The following is a 21,227-nucleotide window of genomic DNA, read 5'->3' as shown; positions in this document are numbered from 1 at the left end:
TTCCCTGAAATAACTTCAAAATAATTTAAAATACAAAAAGCTGTAAAATTATATTCATGTCAACAATTAGCAGGGACATTGTACAAAACAAGTCACACAATGTGTCGTCAGGGCTGGATTCAGCTGAAGATCCTTCTCTGCAGGAGGAAAACAATCGCAACCTGTATGTTAGAAAAACGTGCTGTGAAAGTGAAAAAAAAAATATATATATATATTTTACCATGGATTGCCATGTACTAAGTAGACATCTATGTGGCTGGGTTAAACAGGTCTAGAAAACATGGCTGATTTCTTCCAAAAACAGTCCGACTCTCCTTTATGGGTTATGTGCAGTGGCGTAGCTAGAAATGACTGGGCCCCACAGCAAATTTTTGAATGGGGCCCCCCTCTCCCAGTAATTTTTTTGCAACCCCTTCCTTTCATGCTGCCCCCATTCCTGTGGCTAGTATAGATCGCTCTCTCAGACCAGGTCCGGCAGCTGTTCCATCCGTTTCCTACACTGTCTATACTGTCACTGTATATCATTTCATTGTGTAATACTGTTGAGGGGGCCCTGACCAAATCTTTTAGTCCTGCTCCTCCTGGATGGGCCCCTTCTGGGTCAGGGCCCCAAAGCAGCCGCTTCCCCTGCTTCCCCTGTAGCTACGCCCCTGGGACAGCTGAAGGGGTTCGATACTCAGGATTCTGGGACTTCCATATTGATAGCCAGGTCATCAATATCTGATGGGTAAGGGTCTGAATCCCAGCAAGCTTGCTCTGCTAAGCGGCTGTCTCCTCGCGGCACACCAGTCACAGCACCGTGCATCGTATGGCGGCCGTGCTTGGTATTATAGCTCAGGTCCATTCACTTGAATGTGACATCACTGGCCTAGGAAGAGGAGGCAGCCTGACAGCTGGTCATTGGGGATACTGAGGGTTGGAACCCCACCGATTAGATATTGATGATGACCTGTCCAGAGGATAGGCCATCAATATTAAACTCCCAGAAAACCAGTTTAGTCCCATGAACGTCAAAGGATCCGAGCTGCAGTACCAGACACACCGGTGGGCAGGTATGGTGCTGTTCTTTGAAGCGTATGGATAATATATTCTATTCTGAACATGTAAAATGAGGTCGGCCCAGAGGACGGTTGGGCATAGCCTAAGGTGCCTAAGTGTGTGTGTGCTCCAGCAAGCGAAGACCAGCCCTTCACGTCAAATTTTCAATCACTGCCATTCTTGTCCTCCTAAGATTGACCCCGCCATGCCAAAAATGATTCCAAAAAGTTATAGATCCCTCATCCCAGGTTTGTAAACCTTTTCTAATGATCCCCCTTCAGTGCTTGCCATCACGGGGTTCGTGTAAGCACAAACGTCCACCTTTACAGAACGTCCTGAGCTGACCAGGCCAGTAAACATTTTCCTTCTTGCGGTGAGATGCATTATAACGTCGAGTGAAAGTCTTTTTTTAATTATTATTTTTCATACCATATATTAAAATTAACCTTAGAATTTCAAGTGTCCCAAACCTTCATAGTCTTAGAAGAACGATTCCTTAAAGAAGATTGTGTCGGAGACGCTGGATGCTGTGGACGTGCACACAGTGCTCCATCGGTCTCCCATTAAGGGTGCCTTGGACCCACAGCGCCACCTACAGTCAGTTGGCATGCTCTCAATTTCTTTAGCAAAGGCTACCAGTCCAGAGAGAGGCGAGTGATGTGCTTCCTAATCAGAAAGTTAGAAGTGTCAGTTTCACGGAACAACAGCATTTGTCAGCGTGCCCACGTTAGAGCCAGACAAGGGCATCATATGATTCAAAGAGGGCGCTGGGCTTAGAGGGTCTTGATCATTCTGCCCGTTCTGAGTTTGCTGAATCTGTTTCTTGGTGATTTTTCTTTCTTTGGCTCTTCTGTTTTGGAACCAGATCTTCACCTGCAAGTGAGAGACATTTTAGATTCACTGCACTGCACCGTATGGTATGTTCAGGTACCACCACACTGTCAGGTCTCCTGGCACCATTTTTAAAAGCCAAAATCAGGAATGGATCATAAAAGAAGAGAACGTATAAAGGACAGATAGGACTTCCCCTCCTTTTGGAATTCAATCCGGGTTTTGGCTTCCGAAACTGCATCAGGAAACTTGGCCGTGTGGTGGTGCCCTTAGCCGCCGACCTCGTGCCTACTACTGACACTCATTCACACACATATCAACTGGACACAAAGTATGAAGGACTATGTATGAAAGTGTCCAGCTGGGTAGCTGTACACCTGAATTTCCAAAGGTTGGTGCAAAGGCCAGGTAATCTACCTTGCCGCTTTCCTTTCATGATATCCAAGTGTCTGTACAGAGTAAGGGTACTTTCACACTAGCAATTTTCTTTTCCGGCATAGAGTTCCGTCCTAGGGGCTCTATACCGGAAAAGAACTGATCAGTTTTATCCTCATGCATTCTAAATGGAGAGCAATCCGCTTAGGATGTCTTCAGTTCAGTCTTTTTGACTGATCAGGACGGAGATAATACCGCAGCATGCTACGGTTTTATTTCCGACCCAAAAAACTGAACGCTTGCCGGATTTTTTTTACATAGGAATGTATTAGTGCCGGATCCGGCATTCAAAATATATGCCAGATCCGTTTTTTTCCGGATGACACCGGAAAGACGGATCCGGCATTTCAATGCATTTGTAAGACGGATCAGGATCCTGATCCGTCTGACTAATGCCATCAGTTGGCAAACGTTTTGACGGATCCGGCAGGCAGTTCCGGCGACGGAACTGCTTGCCTGGATCACTCTGCCGCAAGTGTGAAAGTAGCCTAATATAGCCATAAGCACAGTAGTGTTTAACTCTTCATACACATTGGCTAAATGGTGGCTGGATCCAAAGACAAAGAAATGTCTCATAGGAACCTGTGGGGTTTTTCCAGTCTGACTGGTGGCAGGCATGTTGAATTTGAACGTGGCCAATCATCTGTCCTGCCAGGAGATAAGTTGCACTTAGAAGTGTCTGACTACTACTCGTCTTCCTTTGCCTTAGGGCTCATGCATACGACCGTGCTCTGTTTTGTGGTCTACAAATTGGACGTCACCCGTGTGCGTTCCGCAATTCGTTGAGCGAAATGGGCCATCCATTATAGAAATGCCTATTTTTTTTGCGGGGCCACGGAACGGAGTAATGGGTGCGGACAGCACACGGAGAGATAGTAATCATTTTTGCAATACATTTTGTTTATCTATGACCTCCACGATTGTGTCTGTTTTTAGCTTGTATTATGTGTTTTAAGGCTTTATTGTTAGGCCAGGATTGTATAACTCTATTTGTGAAGAAAACCCGATGACGGAAGATGCAAGAGCACCAATCCAGATATAGTCCAAGAAATTTTCCAGCACCACTTGTCATAAAATCAGAGTTTATTTTAACCCCTTTATAATGGCATGCAGCAGGCGATGGCGCATTTCTGGTCTCAGGCTGGACCCTTAGTCGTAATTCCAATTTTAAGACCCAAATCGCGCGAACTGCCGTTTTAAAATGCTTCAAATAAACTCCAAAAAAAATTCTTGGACTTTTTCTATATTTCTATGTAACTTTTTTGGTCTGCAAATTTTTTCACTGTAGGCTTTTGACTGGGAGCAGGGGATAAAATATGTGAGGTTCAGATATCCGTCTCTTGGTGCCATCTTAATTACATTTTTAATTTAAAGCAGCAGTTCTAAAAATGTTCCTAGAGCTGTTTCTGTAGAGAATGTCCCTTGTGTTACCACATGTTCATATTTTTTCAACATTTATTTTCCAGTGTGGTTAAAAGGGGAAATCTGTCCAAAATGCCACAACTGGAATGTACTGCAATAAAAAAGACCAATCTGCTCTAAAGTCATAATGAAAAAAGGGAAATATTATTTATGGATTTTTTTTTTTTTTATTTAACAGGCCTGTTTTTTTTATTTAAAAAAAATATATACTGTAAATTGTCAGCTACTACCATACATAAAATGAACGCAAACACAGTGGGGCTTGCTATCACTGTTTTCACGCTCAAGTAGGTAGGTAGGTATGTATACTATAGGTAGGCGTTGCACATATAGTGAAAAGAAAATTGTACTTATTTCGGAAACTCGCTATACTAGAAAAATGGTGCAATTGTGTAACAAAATATGACCTATTTAGTCACTTTTTATTTCTTAAAGCAGGCATTGCCAGGAACCAGGTATTCTGGTTTTCTCCCACACCCCGAAGACATACTGATAGGGAACCTAGATTGTGAGCCCCAATGGGGACAGTAAACGATGCGCTGTGGAATATGTCAGCGCTATATAACTGTGTAAAATAAACTACAATACTGTGACACAAGTCCTGTCTGCCACAAAAATGAAGTACACATAGGACAGGCAACCCCCAGTGTGAATACTAAGACCTAAAATCCCAAACTTCTTTCTATTTTTTTTTTGGCAGTCACCCCCTTGGCAACAGAAACAAAGTATGTTCACACAACTGTCGCACCGTATTCTGCAGTGAAATCTGCATGAAATCTGCATGCCGTCCATGTCTTATTCATGTCAACTGCATGTGAAAATTTCCATCTGACAACTGCCATGTCACTTATTTCTGGCAGAATATGAGGATTAGTCCCACTGAGATTAAACTGGGTGCGGATCCTCAGCAGTGCCAACTGCAGCACTAATCTCAGGGGCAGCCTGTGATATCCGCTGCGGAAAATATGTTACGGATTTACAATCTGCCATGTGAACCTAGCTGAAAAGGTGGTTTCACACGTGGAGCAAAATTCCACAAATTTAGGCCTAGTTCACACGAACGTTTTTTTTGCGAGTGTACGTGCCGTTTTTTTGTGTTCCGTATACGGAACCATTCATTTCAATGGTTCCGCAAAAAAAACGGAATGTACTCCGTATGCATTCCGTTTCCGTATTTCTGTTTTTCTGTTCCGTTGAAAGATAGAACATGTCCTATTATTGCCGGCAAATGACGTTCCGTGGCTCCATTCAAGTCAATGGGTCCGCAAAAAAAAACGGAACACATACGGAAATGCATCCGTGTGTCTTCCGTATCCGTTCCTTTTTTTCGGAACCATCTATTGAAAATGTTATGCCCAGCCCAATTTTTTCTATGTAATTACTGTATACTGTATATGGCATACAGAAAAACAGAACGGAAAAACGGAAAGGAAACGGAAACACAACGGAACTCAAAAACGGAACAACGGATCCGTGAAAAACGGACTGCTAAAAACTATAAAAGCCATACGTTCGTGTGAACTAGTGAAATCCTCGGGGGGGGGGGGGGGGGGGAATCTGCAACTTATATTTTCTGTGTCATTTTTCTGCTGCAGAAATTCTTGATACTGAGTACTCTATATGAGTTCTGGATATTTGGATGCAGAATTTCTTTGCAGGCATTGATGCTATTGGAATTTAAGTGCTTTAATCACTAACACAAATTCAAAGCCAAAATGCCACAAAATCCAAAAAAATCCATAGCTAGAAACACAGAAGAATGTTTACAATGATGGATTTGTAGTGTGTTTGTAGCCTGTTTTTATTTCATAAATTCACAACAATTATCTATTTATCATTATCTTTAATTTGGTAAATATCTACATATTTATCTGATATCTATATAATTTTATCACATCTATTTAGTTTATAGCTAAAATAATGTATCCATTGATCTATCTATCTATCTACAGGTATCTATCTAAAGCAGTTGGGGTGAATATAGTGAGTCCACCACCCCTTCCCTGGAGTGCTGCCTCTTTTTTGCTCATTGGATATTAATGTATCTACCTATCTTCATCTAAATTTGATATCACCTATCTATATATTTATATAATATCTATTTTTCTTCTAGATAAAATATCTGTATTTGTCTATCTACATATCTATCTATCAAGTATATATATATATATTCATTTCAGATCTATGTACTATCTATCATTATCCAACTTTCATATCAACTAATTATATATTTATCTAATATTGTACTTATATTCATTTTGCTTACATCTAAAATAAATATCTATATTGACCTAAGGGTTTAATATCACCTGTCTGTATATTTATCTAATGTCTATATATGTATTTCATATCTATTTTCTATATTTCTCTTTTTATTATGTGTTTATCTATATATCTGCTGTGTACTATTCTCCTCTATCAGCAGAGAGGTGGCCCCTGTCCCTCATTACTGCTCAGTCTTCAGCTATGTGGGTTTCCTGTGATTGATGCAGATCTGATGTCCCCTCTCCCTGACACTGGGCCCATTAATAATACAGCTCCTGTCCCCGGCTTATCAGGGCTGTTAGTGGCACATTAATCCCGGCCATGGTCACATACCTGCCGCTCAGAGAGTCCCAGGCTGACAGCCAGCTCTGCCTTCCTCCTGATGGTGATGTACCTGCTGTAGTGGAACTCCTTCTCCAGCTCCAGCCGCTGGTGGTCGGTGTAGACCACCCGGTACTTGTCCTTGGTCCTGGTCTTACTGCCTGCTTCAGAAGGAGAAGCGGTTATATAGACTCCACCAAGAGAGCACATATGTATATAGAAAAGTATAGAAGAAAATAGATAGATACATTAGATAGATAGATAGATAGATAGATAGATAGATAGATAGATAGATAGATAGATAGATAGATAGATAGATATGAGATAGATAGATAGATAGATAGATAGATAGATATGAGATAGATAATAGATAGATAGATAGATAGATAGATAGATAGATAGATAGATAGATAGATAGATAGATAGATAGATAGATAGCTATAGATAGATAATTGATATAGATATATATATATAAATAGATAGATACATTAGATAGATAGATAGATAGATAGATAGATAGATAGATAGATAGATAGATAGATAGATAGATAGATAGATAGATAGATAGATAGATAGATACATTAGATAGATAGATAGATAGATAGATAGATAGATAGATAGATAGATAGATAGATAGATAGATAGATAGATAGATAGATACATTAGATAGATAGATAGATAGATAGATAGATAGATAGATAGATAGATAGATAGATAGATAGATAGATAGATACTTCAGACATTGCAAAGCGCTAAATCGCATGAAAAAAAATCCACTTATGTTGAACACATTATTAGAATATATGACATATTTAATATTCCATGTAGATATGGTAGTTAAATTGAATGAATTATATGAGATAAATTTCGTTTTTTCGTTGTGTTTTTCCAGACAATTAATAGAAAATCGGATGTATAAAATGACAGAAGTATTTTCCATCAGGTCTTCTGCAGATGTTCGGGATCTGGCTGTAGGATATAAAGGCGCAGGACTCGCTGCAAATACTAATACTAATCCCGACTGGACTGATCGGACACAGAAGTCAGTGTTTGCTGGTGATATACTCGGTTTTATAATGAAGTGTGTGCCGTCAATACTCATGCCTTATAAATGATTTAAAAAAATGAAAAAAAAGGACAAAAAGAAATGTATGAAATTAAATAAATAAATGAATAGGCAATGAATGAATAAATAAATAAAGAAATTATAGTCTGTGGGAGGCAGATAAAAATAATGTCTGAAAATAGTGTAGATATAAAATATTAGTTACATTTCATAAAACACTACAGATTATACTACAATAATGTAACACAATCATGTATAAAAACAGTAACAGAAATAAAATATTATTGTAATAATTTAATATGTGATTATTGAGATTATTATTATACAGCAGAGGTCCTGTACTATTACTATATAATAATAATAATAAGCATTATAATATAACAATAATATGTATTATTACTATATAGAAGTATAATACTACTAATAATAATAATAATAATAATAACACAAAATAATAATTATTTTTATTTGTATTTGGTATTATAACTATAAAGTAGTAGTGGTGCAATAATAATAATATTAATAATATGTAGTACAGGTAGCCTCATGTTTTGTTAGACTCTGATTACTAAAACAATTAGTGATATCGGATAAATGGGGGTGAGAAGCTCTTCTATCATGTATGAATGGGCTGAGGCTTCTCCTCCCAGTACAGGGAATAACCCGCAATCTCAGCCAGAAATCCCTTCATTAATCTGTAATTCTTCATGCAGATCTATGGCTGCACTTGCTCCTCAGCAGAAGTGTTTGGAGCCTCTCCACATAAATGGCTCCCATATTACCACTAATCACGATTAATATGATGGCTGCTGTAAACTGCACCATTAACCCCCAGTAAAGCTCTGGCAGCCGTGTGCTGAGGGCTTGATGAATGGGACCTACTGAGTCCCTCACACAGGGGGCTCCTCCTGTGCCCCCTCTGACCCCCTGTACTGTATGTATTACATGTGTCATGTGTGTTGTATGTTCTGTGTATGTAGAATAGACATGTCCACTGTGACGCTGGATATCTCTGTGTGGATCTGCAGCTTATATTTGATTGTAGAACTACAAGTCTCAGCAGCCCTTTGTGATATTTTCCAGGGTATTACTTTAATATATTGCCTCTCCACATTGACCGCACCTTGTCCTTATAGCAATGACTTCCCAGTGTCTTTACCCTTTCCCCACTTTTGTAGAACTACAAGTCACAGCAATGTCATCCTTTGCATTGTATCGCTATTAGAATATCAGGATATTATATCATTATTATTATTATTTTATTTTTCAGAGGCCTCTGGCACATGCTGGGCTTTGTAGTCCTGCAGCAGATGGGCAGCCATAGTCTATGGATCTCTTGTGTAGTTATCACAGTTACAGGCGATTCATCATCGCCAGGACTTCGGCGCCTTTGTGCTGTCACTGGGAAGCTACCAGAATACTCGACTATCCCAGGCTTGTGCGCATGCTGAGAGTTGTAGTCCAGGAGACACGTGGCTATACACGGTGGCTGTGTCTGTGGGGCCCCGGCATCCACCGTCAGATCCAGATGTGGCATCTAGAGAGGCTCAGGATGAAAGCTCAGGCCGACATTTGTTCAGACCCGTTCAGACAGCACGTCCAGGCGGTGAAGGCCTGCGATAAGATCTCCTTGTCCTGCATTGTGTCAGGCGGTGTCCTCCATTCATTAGCACTGCCCAGGCCCCTCTCATCCTGCTGGTATCTACACAGGGGGTCTTTGTAGTGCCTTGTCCACATCTACCTGATCCCAGATAGCCTGGAGGCCATTAAACACCTTCTACTAGATGACATGGCCTGATAGCAGCAGCCCCTGATCCAGCAGCTGACAGGCTGCCCCTCACTGCAACCTCCATACACCTCGGCAGTATAAGGGCTATGCTACATGGAGAGTAGACAGACAGATACTAGATAAAGATAGATAGATACATGATAGATAGATAGATAGATAGATAGATAGATAGATAGATAGATAGATAGATAGATAGATAGATAGATAGATAGATAGAGATAGATAGATAGATAGATAGATAGTAAAATCCAAAAATCCATAATAGAGAATATATAGAGGATGGAAGACAGAAAGAATGATAGATAGATAATAGATAGATAGATAGATAGATAGATATTAGATAGATAGATAATAGATAGATAGATAGATATTAGATAGATAGATAGATAGATAGATAGATAGATAGATAGATAGATAGATAGATAGATATTAGATGGATAAGATAGATAGAAAATCTCTCTCTCTCTCCTTCTCTATATACATATGCCCTCTACATTGTGGAGTGTCAGCTCTGTGTACAAGTCTCTGTTGACGGCTATGTGTCCTGTCCATTCCGGTGACAAGACTGGACAAGGTGGATATGGAAGCTATGCCAGTGCCAGATGGGTGAGGGCAGAGCTGCCCCCTGTCTGCGGTCAGTCTGCAGCTCAGAGGGGGCATTTACATGACAAGGCTCAGGGCGCCTGACTTTGTCGCCTCTATAGGGGAGGACATCAGACACTGACCCTTCAACTTTCCCCAGCACCCTCCTCACCTCCACCATCAAAGCTGTAGGACCCTGGGGGAGCACTGCAGCAGGCCCGTAGACCTCAAGGCGTTCTTATCTAATACTGACCCCATCCTGTCCAGAGACTCATCATGGACAAGCTTTTACTAACCCTTTAATGCCCTGACATTCATGATATCCATAGAATGCCCATAGACTTGTAGGCTTTTATATCCAAATAAGCCCCATAGTCTAATACTGACGCTATCCTGTCCATAGCTCTTACTAACCCTTTCATGCCCAGGCATTCATACCCATATCATGCCCATAGACTTTAAGGCGTCCATATCCTTATAAGCCCCATAGTCTAATACTGACCCCATGGTGTCTGTAGATCCTTTATTAATATAATGTCCATAGCTTTTACTAACCCTTTCATGCCCTGACAGTCATATCCCTATCCTGCCCATAGATTTTACTATATATTCCTGTTAATCTGTTAATGTCAGTAGACTTTAAGGCTTTCATATTCATATAAATAGTGACCATATAATGTCCAGGTATTCATTTTGATCTGATATCCTAATATCCATAACATATCCTGACCTTTAATATCCATAGCTTTTATTAACCCTTTAAGCCCATACATAAAACATTTTCAGTTACCATTATATATATATATATATATATATATATATATATATATATAGTAATAGTAGTAGTAGTAGTAGAGTAGTATTATTATTATTATTATTAGTAGTATTATTAGTATTAGTATTATTATTACTATTATTATTATTTTCCTAACCCTTTAAAACCTTTTAAGGTCCACAGGCTTTAATGCATGCTTACCCTATAATGTCCATACATTTTATTCTTTACTACCTATCATATCTATAGACCTTAATACTTATCCTAACCTTGTAAGTAATGCATCCTTCTCCATATAATATCCATAGGTTTCAGTGTATTTCTAGCCCTTTAGATCCATACCATGAAGTGCACTTCTATCCATACACTATTCACTAATGAGATGACTTCCATACTGTCCATGCCAGGTCACCACCCCATGGTTCACCCTGCTCCCCTTACATCGGTTCCTAGTGCCCTTATCTTCCCTATAGGTATCTGGATTTATATAGAGCACAATGAGACTATCCCTCTCATAGGCTCTTCAGATAAGGTCACCTATGCCCCAAGAATGGACTTTACCCCTTACATTAAGGCACCACACTCATTGCCCATTTCCCAATAAGTAAATTAATTTCTACCATTGCTCAAAAGGCATCACAGGAGAGGAAATCCCTGGATCTAGCCCCCACCTATAGACAATCCATAGGCTGAGATGGAAAGTAATGTCAAGGACTGGGCCCAGGATTTATGGTAGAGTAATTGGTAATAAAGAACTGTAAGTGCCTTATAATATATCCGGAAACAGTCAGCAATCAAATGTGGCTTTGCCTTGCTTTAAAGAACCTTTCCACTCTAAATCCAAACTCTCCTTACAAGCCCCTGAGATGTCCTCTTCTGCCATATCTTCACCGAAAGTTGAGTGAAAAGCTGACAACTGATAGAGCCACTATCTCGGGTCCACGTGGGTTGTCACCCAGCTTTGCATGACAAATCTGGCTTTCCATACACCCACGGATCTCAGGGACAGATTTAGCTCAGGACCCTAAGGGAGCTGAGACATAAGGTCACCCAGCTTTACCAGGGACTGATTAATGAATTGCACCGGTGATTAGGTGGTAATGAATATATCTATACATACAGTTATGACCCCGCATTCCTTGATATGGTATAAAATGCCTTCTTACCGGTGTTTCCCTGAGTCGTTGGTTTTCTCATCCACTCATAATGTCTCCTGTGCCCATCTGTCACCCCTGGAGAGATTGGAGGTTGGTGGCCTCCTGGCAGCACCCCAACACAAGGTGGTCCCTGCACTTGCCCAGTTGGGTAATCAGAAACGGGGCTGTAACCCAAACTACCCCCTGGAGAGGGATTTAAAGGAGTATGTCCTGTGGAGTAGGCTGTGTGGCCCCAGTCTTCCCTTGGGGCTCCATAAGGTGTGATCCAAGCGGATGATCCAGAAGAAGGAGCTGCACTTTCTAAACTCAGTCCATGGTAGCCCCCATAGTCAGGATACTGGGGGGCAGTGGGGTAGTTTTGCAGCCCGGGGTGGCCACGCATAGATCCAGGGTACATGCCAACGTCCTTATCCAGAAGGTAGCTCACGTACATGGTGGCAGGTGGATGGCGGCTAGCTGCATACTGCCCTCATGCCCTCCTCCTGCTGCACTCTGCTTCCTGGAGCTGCTCACAAGGTCCCTCAGCCCTGCTGGATATGTGACTCCATTGGCCACCACTTACATGATTAAACACTGTTTACAGGGCTGTATTAGTAATGGCAGAGCCTCTGGCAGGTGACGTCAGTGGGCAGATAGCGCCCCCCCTTGACACCATTTGCATGTGAAGTGAGATAAGGAGAGGGCAGCGACCTGATCACAGAGAAGGCTCAGCTCTTTATTGTCTAAGAGCTTCCTCCTTCCAAGACAAACCTGCTGCACTTTACCCTCAATCACAGGTTCAAAGGGCTCCACTCAATACACCCAAAACCAGGGGGCAAACATGGTGCAGACAGGAGGGGAGATGCTGCCAGCCTGCAATTATCTGCCCTGCTTCACCCAAACACATCTGTAGTGGTCTACATGTGACTAATGAGCAGAGACACTGGAGCCATACTGGGGATCCCAGCTCCTCCACTGCACAGCACCAGTATGAGCACTGGGAGCTGGGTGTCTCCTTCATGGCAGTGCCATGTCAGATGGAAACAATAAAATCAATATCTCTATCTATCTAATATCTATCTATCTATCTATCTATCTATCTAATATCTATCTATCTATCTCCCATCTATCTATCTATCTATCTATCTATCTATCTATCTATCTATCTAATATCTATCTATCTAATATCTATCTAATATCTATCTATCTATCTATCTATCTATCTATCTATCTATCTAATATCTATCTATCTATCTCCCATCTATCTATCTATCTATCTATCTATCTAATGTATCTATCTAATATATATATATATATATATATATATATATATATATATATATATATCAATTATCTATCTAATCTGGTATCTATCTATCTATCTATCTATCTATCTATCTATCTTCCTATTCTTTCTATCTATCTATCTATCTAATTTATCTATCTATATATATATATATATATATATATATATATATATATCAATTATCTATCTAATCTGGTATCTATCTATCTATCTATCTATCTATCTATCTATCTATCTATCTATCTATCTATCTTCCTATTCTTTCTATCTATCTATCTATCTATCTAATTTATCTATATATATATATATATATATATATATATATATATACATATCAATTATCTATCTATCTAATCTGGTATCTATCTATCTATTTATATCTATCTATCTATCTATCTAATATCTATCTATCTATCTATCTATCTAATGTATCTATATATATATAAATTATCTATCTATCTAATCTGGTATCTATCTATCTTCCTATTCTTTCTATCTATCTAATGTATCCATCAATTATCTATCTATCTATCTATCTATCTATCTATCATCTATCTATTATCTATCTATCTATCTATCTATCTATCTATCTATTATCTATCTATCTATCTATCTATATCTATTCTTCTATCCGTCTTTCTTTCTATTTGTCATTCTCTATAAATCCTCTACCATGGATTTTTTTTTCTATCTGTCTGTATATTTATCCATCTATATCCATCTATCTATCTCTAGCTGTCTGTCTACCTGTTCTATGTGTGTATCATGTTGTGTATGCATATACTGTACTGCTGCTTTTTGGTTATTTCTTTAGTTTAGGTATGAAATAAAATCCTGCCTTACAAATGCTGAGGAAACGCAATTTTATCCAAATGTTCGTTTTCCTGTGTGTAAATAATAACGAAAGAAACCGTCTATTAGACTGAGAATGTCATTATGTGATATACATTGTGTTTGAGATGTAGCTCTGTCCAATTGTGTTATGTGTAGACAGATATATTGCTTAGATGGATAGATAGATAAACTAGATAGATGGATCCCAACTGGTTATAGTGATAAAGATACATTTAGACAATATATAAAATCTAGATATAGATAGATAATTAGATTAGAATCAGATAATCTTACATAGATAAACGGATTAAACAGAAACTAGATATTGAAATATTCGGGGTGATAAAAATTACCAAATGTTTTACAGAGAGGTAGGTTTTCAGATAGTCAAATAAAGCAATGGATGTGGATTGATTGATAGATATATAGAAAGATATGATATAGATAGATAATAGAAATGAGATAGATAGATAGATAGATAGATAGATAGATAGATAGAGATAGATAGGAGATATATAGATAGATAGATAGATAGATAGATAGATAATAGATAGATAGATAGATAGATAGATAGATAGATAGAGATAGATAGGAGATATATAGATAGATAGATAGATAGATAGATAATAGATAGATAGATAGATAGATAGATAGATAGATAGATAGATAGATAGATAGATAGATAGATGTAGTTGGTTAACAGATAGAAAGATCAGGAGATCGCCATATAAATAGCTGGAGTTACACATAAATAAATGATAGATATATAAACGGATATTCCTAGAGATGACTGGACAGGAGGATGAGATGAAGCACATGGCAGTCACTCCTAGGATTGGCACCACATAGACCAGTCTTCTTTCTTCTTGTACATTTGGCCCCTCCTGGGCTCCTATATCCCCTGTATCTCCAGATGACAATGTGTAGGGTTCCTCTTATTAGCCCATTATTTCCCTCTCTCCCAGGCTCTGCCCTGTGTCCAGGTGACTGATTTATCTTTATTATTATTACCCTCTCTGGTGACATTATCTTCACAGGATATTACATTCATCTGGCTGAAGCTTTGTCATTGTCACCTGTATGAGGAGCACAGCCTGAGACACCTACAGAAGACTAGATGGGAGGTCGGACATGTCCAGGGATATGGGGGACCTCACTTCATAGGACAGTGGTAAGTAATGTATGAGAACAACAGCATTGTAACAATATGTACATTGTGTAAGAAATATAAGTAAACATTAAAAGTATTTCTATCTATCTATTTATCTATCTATATAATGTCTATCTCTTCTATCTATCTATCTATCTATCTATCTATCTATCTATCTATCTATCTATCTATCTATCTCATATCTGTCTATCTATCTATCTATCTATCTATCTATCTATCTATCTATCTATCTATCTATCTATCTATCTCTCTATCTATATAATATCTATCTCTTCTATCTAGATATCTATCATGTCAGTCAGGCTGCTTTCACATATATGTTTTTGCTGTTGTTTTTCTGCACTTTTGTGTTTTTAGTGACATGTTTGGTGCATTCTTGCTGTACAAACACCAGCAGCAGATGTCAGATGAAAGTCTATGGGAAATATGAAATGCAGGACACACAAGGGTTTTTCTTTTGTTACTGGTGTTTTTGTTTATTAGGTGATGTTTTTTTGCCTTTTGGTCTCTTTATCCATAATGCAGCATGCTGGAGCTTTGGCATTTTTAGGTGTTTTCACATAACCTTCTTTTCAGAGGGAAATGCCACGAAGAATCGCTAGTGGCCAAACAAATTGCTTGCAAAAAATGGCGCAAGAAACAAACAAAAACTGCAGGTGGTAAAAAAGAAATGCAACAGCTTGTAATGGTGTTTTTTTTATTGGTAAAAAAAAAAGGCAGTGCAGATTTATGTTAGTAGGAACCCTGAAGGGAATTGTCACCATGATTCTTGACGTATGTCTTCCGTTTCCATTCAGTTTTTTTTGGAACCATCTATTGAAAATGTTATGCCCAGCCCAATTTTATCTATGTAATTAATGTATACTCCATACGGAAAAACGGAACGGAAAAACGGAACAGAAACGGAAACACAACAGAAACAAAAAACTGAACAACGGATCCGTGAAAAATGGACCGCAAAACACTGAAAAGGCCATACGGTCGTGTGCAGGAGGCCTAAGGCTCTTTCTTCATGGTGTTTTTTCCCTATAGAGAAGATGCTGTGAAAATTCCTGAAAAAACACAGAGAGCGACAGCATGCTGCATTTTTGAAAAGAAGCATGAAAAAAGTCACCTAATAAATGAAGATACCAGCATAAAAAACAAAACAAAAAAAAAAACTTCCTAGACCTGAGTTTTATATTTCCTATAGACCATCTGTTTTTACCACACAAAAAGAACACCAAAAAGTGCTGGTGAAAAAAAAAAAAAAACACTACTAAAAATGAAGAAGTGCCCAGAAAAACACTACTAAAAAACTATGTATGAAAGCCTGAGACCTTGTTCACGTTTCGGTTTTTCACTGACATTTGCTATCCGCATTTTCCATGGACAGCACACGCACCTGTTGAGAGACGGGCACTACTTTACGACCAAACATTCCCATTGAAGCCTCTGGGTCCGTGAAAAATCACTGACACCGTGGATGGCGCCCGTGTTTGGTTTGTTTTTCACTGACCACTGATAGGTGAAGCTCTGGAAATAAATTTTCAGCCCGGCAGTTTCCGTGGAATACAGATGATACACGGATGGTAAAAAACGGACACAAGGATCCTTCACAGACATCTTCAAGGATGAAACACCGATAGATTTTTTTCCACGGATGTCAAATGGCACGGAAATGTGAACGAGGCCTAAAGCAGTTGGTTTGCACAGCGAAGGACATGTTTTACACCCGAGTAGGATATGTTCTAAATGTCTGATAGGCAGGATTCCGACCTCTCGAGCCTCCGCCTGTTCAGCAGTCTAAACTGGCCGTGGCCAAGAGAGGGAGATGAAGAAGGACAGAGCAGGCTGAGCACGTCGTAGATTGTAGCCTATGGATTTTACAAGAAAAGTAGAGCCAGGTATGTCATTAGTGTCCATGGTCTGAAGAGCCCCATGATTATACATTGGATTTGGAACGCAGTATCAGAAACTTGGAATTTAAGAAATTAATCAGCATGAAATGTGGGACCTAAAAACGACACTATAATGGAAGGTGGAGACTCGCTCGGGGAAATTCTTAAACGTGTTGCATAATTTCTACATGGGACTTGCAGAACTGATTGCACATGTTGCAAATACAACCCCATCATAATGTATGAAACAGACCGACCAGACCTCCCAAGTGTCCCTTTTATGGAGGGACAGTCCCAACTTTTGACCCGAGTCCCTCAGTCCCTCTTTGCTCCATAAATGTCCCTCTGATCTGAAGTGTAGATTTGCATTATTACTTTCACAATATTGATCAAGAAAGTGTTTGTCTGGTTCCTCTCTGTATATTACCGCCCGCCTTGTATATTATTTCATTATTTGATGCAATTTACATTTTAGACATTTCTATATTCAGATAATTTTTGCGCTATTGTGTAAAAAAATAAATAAATCGAAGTGTCTAAATATAATGCAAAAAATTGATCTTTCACACAATGAACCATCAGTTTCCCTCTTTTACTGTCCAAAAGTTGGGGAGGTATGGATTTCCAAGTGATGAACTTTCTGCAACAAATCTTAACTTTGTAGCTGCAAGATACAAACCAGAGGGAAGGGGTTTCCTACCTTGAGCCCGCAGTCTGTCAGTGCTTGCACTCCTTTTCTCTACACTCTCGGAGATCTTTGCAGTTAGGGCTCATGCACGCGACCATATGTATTTTGTGGAACGGAACAGCTGGCCCCTAATAGAACAGTCCTAACCTTCTCCGTAAGGCGGACAATAATAGCACTTCAGTTTTTTTGCAGACCCATTAAAATGAATGTTTCAGCATACGGTCTGCAAAAAACCCGAAACGGACATGGAAAGAAAATATGTTTGTGTGCATGACCCCTAAGGGCTCATGCACACAACCGTATGTATTTTGCGGTCCGCAAAAAAAAGATCCGCAAAAAATACGGATGACGTCCGTGTGCATTCCGTATTTTGCGGAAGGGAACAGCTGGCCCCTAATAGAACAGTACTAACCTTGTCCGTAATGCGGACAATAATAGGACATGTTCTATTTTTTTGCAGAATGGAAATACGGACATACGGAAATGGAATGCACACGGAGTAACTTCCGTTTTTTTTTGTGGACCCATTGAAATGAATGGTTCTGCATACGGTCCGCAAAAACAACGGAACGGACACAGAAAGAAAATAAGTTTGTGTACATGAGTGCTTAGTCTGAAGAATCCAAAATAAACTTATCATGACAAATATAATAACAGAATGAACATTTTTTTCTGACGTATTAAAATTATTGCTTTAACCTGCAAAAAAAATGCATAATGACGGAATATATGATAATATCCGCATGTTGAGACAGGACTGGACGGGTGACAAAGAGTGACAATCCTTACACCTTGACAGACGTAGAGCTGACAGCGTCAGAAACCATATTGTTGGTTATGTTTATGAAGTTTGCTGCCTTGATTTGTGTTGTTTTATACATTTTTCACTGTCATTTTTTGATGTTCCTTGCAGAGCTCCTTTACACAGGATATCATCCCTCAGCTCCCCGTCCCCAGTAGGGCTCACAGGCTCACCTACAGGTGAAACTCAAAAAATTAGAATATCGTGCAAAGTTCATTTATTTCAGTAATGCAACTTAAAAGGTGAAACTAATATATGAGACTCATTACATGCAAAGCGAGATATTTCAAGCCTTTATTTGTTATAATTTGGATGATTATGGCTTACAGCTTATGGAACCCCAAAGTCACAATCTCAGGTCCCCTTTGCTCAGGGGGTATGGATTAATTAGCTGACTAGAGTCTGACACTTTGAGCCTAGAATATTGAACCTTTTCGCAAAATCAAATTTTAAGCTGCATTAATGCGATTCCTTTTAATTTGCATTACTGAAATAAATGGACTTTTGCACGATATTCTAATTTTTCGAGCTTCACCTGTATATATAAAATTTCCCTCTCTCATAGGCCGCAATCAGACGAGCGTATTGAGATCGGTCAGTATTCTGGTTCAGGATTCCTGATCATATACCATCAGTATTGTCATCAGGACTTACATGTGTATGTCTTCCTTCCTTCATTAATTATGCACAGACTGTAATCTGCGCATTTGGAAACAAATCCGCACAAAACTCGGACATGCTGCGGATTTCAAATACTGGCGTACTTTATACGCCCATGTGAATGGCCCTATTCATTAACATTAGCAGCGGATTCCGGGACATAAAATCCGGGTTATATATACGGATTGCAAATACGCTCGTGTAAAAGCGGCCATTCAGTATGCTTTATTAAGGGGTTTTCCTGTTTCAGAAAAGAGAAATAAAGCATCTCTGTAGAGATGAAAATAAAGGGTCATCACTGTAGAAATAAAAACGTATAGTTTTTATAGTTTTCTAATATAGGTTGTGCTTCTTGTGATATTTGTTTGCTGTCAGTGAATGAGCACACTCTTGTTTACCTTCACAGGTTACAAAACTCATACATTGCTAATCCTGCTCTCAGGTAAGAAGTGCCTGGATACAATTGTATCTAGTCTAGACAATGCTCTGAGCTGAACAAACGCCACTCCAGACTAATACATTGTAGCAAACTTCCAGACTGAGCTTGCAGCGTTCGGGTGTCCGCCTGGCCGTGCGGAGGCGAACGGATCCGTCCAGACTTACAATGTAAGTCAATGGGGACGGATCCGTTTGAAGTTGACACAGTATGGCTCAATTTTCAAACGGATCCGTCCCCCATTGACTTTCAATGTAAAGTCTGAACGGATCCGTTTGCATTATCATGAACAAAAAAAAAAATTTTTTTTTTTTTTTGTTCATGGTAATGCAAACGGATCCGTTCTGAACGGATCCAAGCGTTTGCATTATAGGTGCGGATCCGTCTGTGCAGATACCAGACGGATCCGCACCAAACGCAGGTGTGAAAGTAGCCTAAGAAGTGTTCTCATTCACGGACAGCAAATATATTGCGAAAATTTTAAGAAAGCGAAACAAACTATTTAAAAAAGCTGGAGAAGTTTTTATTCATGAAAAGTGATAAAACGGGCTGTCCGGGTAAATTTTACATTTGTCACATGTTATACAATCGCACTAGTTTAGATTGTCATACATAGGGTTTTTGAGGAGTTTTGTGGGTTTTGGTGCATTTGGAAAGTGCAGACACAGTGCAGTGCACAAACTTATTGTAGTGGTATTTTTTGACCCTTGGGGTGCGTTTGTTTGGGTCAACTGTGTGTTTTAAAAAAAAATCATAATATGTATTTTTCTTACTAGTTTTTGTCCCTGCTTGAAAAAAACTGTGTGTTTGATGCCATTTTTTTCTCATCAATGTCTTTTCCCTATACTGCTTTACAAAGGAAGTGACATTACAGGGTGTGCAGTTTCCTATAAAAAAAAACTCCAGGTGGTAAAGCACGCTATATGGGTCTAAATGCCTAAAAACAGCTGCAGAATATCATGATACTCATAAAGTATGTAGGCTAAAAGAATAACTTCAGTCCAGACCTTAATATGCAGTTGAAAAGCAGCTTTACTTTGGTAAACTTTCATCAGACACAATCGTCCAACTTTGTCTTGGTCCCAGCAGGTTTTAGCATTAACCCCTTAAGGACACAGCCTTTTTACACCTTAGGACCAGGCCATTTTTTGAAAATCTGACCAGAGTCCCTTTAAGTGCTGATAACTTTAAAACGGTTTGACTTATCCAGGCCGTTCTGAGATTGTTTTTTCGTCACATATTGTACTTCATGACACTGGTAAAATGGAGTCAAAAAAAAATTTTTTTTTGCACCAAAAAATACCTAATTTAACAAAAATTTGAAAAAAATTAGCAAATTTCAAAGTTTCAGTTTCTCTACTTCTGTAATACATAGTAATACCCCCAAAAATTGTGATGACTTTACATTCCCCATATGTCTACTTCATGTTTGAATTGTTTTGGGAATGATATTTTATTTTTTGGGGATGTTATAAGGCTTAGAAGTTTAGAAGCAAATCTTGAAATTTTTCCAAAATTTACAAAAACTCAATTTCTAGGGACCAGTTCAGGTCTCAAGTCACTTTGCGAGGCTTACATTATAGAAACCACCCAAAAATGACCCCATCTAAGAAACTACACCCCTCAAGGTATTCAAAACTGATTTTGCATACGTTGTTAACCCTTTAGGTGTTGCACAAGAGTTATTGGCAAATAGGGAGGAAATTTGAGAATTTCATTTTTTTGTCTAATTTTTCATTTTAACCCATTTTTTCCACTAACAAACCAAGGGTTAACAGCCAAACAAGACT

General features: G+C 39.0%; 1 protein-coding gene across 1 annotated transcript; it reads right to left on the bottom strand.

Annotated features, from left to right (window-relative positions):
* Window positions 1-1,518: 1,518 nt before the first annotated feature.
* CDX2 (caudal type homeobox 2) lies at window positions 1,519-12,114 on the bottom strand. The gene is made up of 4 exons (XM_040422446.1): window positions 11,691-12,114; window positions 6,325-6,473; window positions 1,765-1,911; window positions 1,519-1,704 (listed from the first exon to the last, which is right to left on the bottom strand). Exons 1-4 carry the CDS (start codon window positions 12,112-12,114, stop codon window positions 1,519-1,521), a joined length of 906 nt encoding a protein of 301 aa, XP_040278380.1.
* Between the last annotated feature and the right edge of the window lie 9,113 nt (window positions 12,115-21,227).

The sequence above is a fragment of the Bufo bufo genome, chromosome 3 (genome assembly GCF_905171765.1).
Source record: "Bufo bufo chromosome 3, aBufBuf1.1, whole genome shotgun sequence".
Taxonomy (NCBI): domain Eukaryota; kingdom Metazoa; phylum Chordata; class Amphibia; order Anura; family Bufonidae; genus Bufo; species Bufo bufo.
This window is presented reverse-complemented; position numbering and strand designations above follow the sequence as displayed.

Bases quoted from the DNA above. Each gene is read 5' to 3' on its own strand.
- CDX2 (XM_040422446.1), bottom strand. From the start codon at position 12,114: ATGTACGTGAGCTACCTTCTGGATAAGGACGTTGGCATGTACCCTGGA. The intron at 1,912-6,324 runs GTATGTGACCAT...TCTCACTTGCAG, and splicing joins TGGGACTCTCTGAGCGGCAG to GTGAAGATCTGGTTCCAAAA. The intron at 1,705-1,764 runs GTGGGCACGCTG...CTTTCTGATTAG, and splicing joins TGCCCTTGTCTGGCTCTAAC to GAAGCACATCACTCGCCTCT.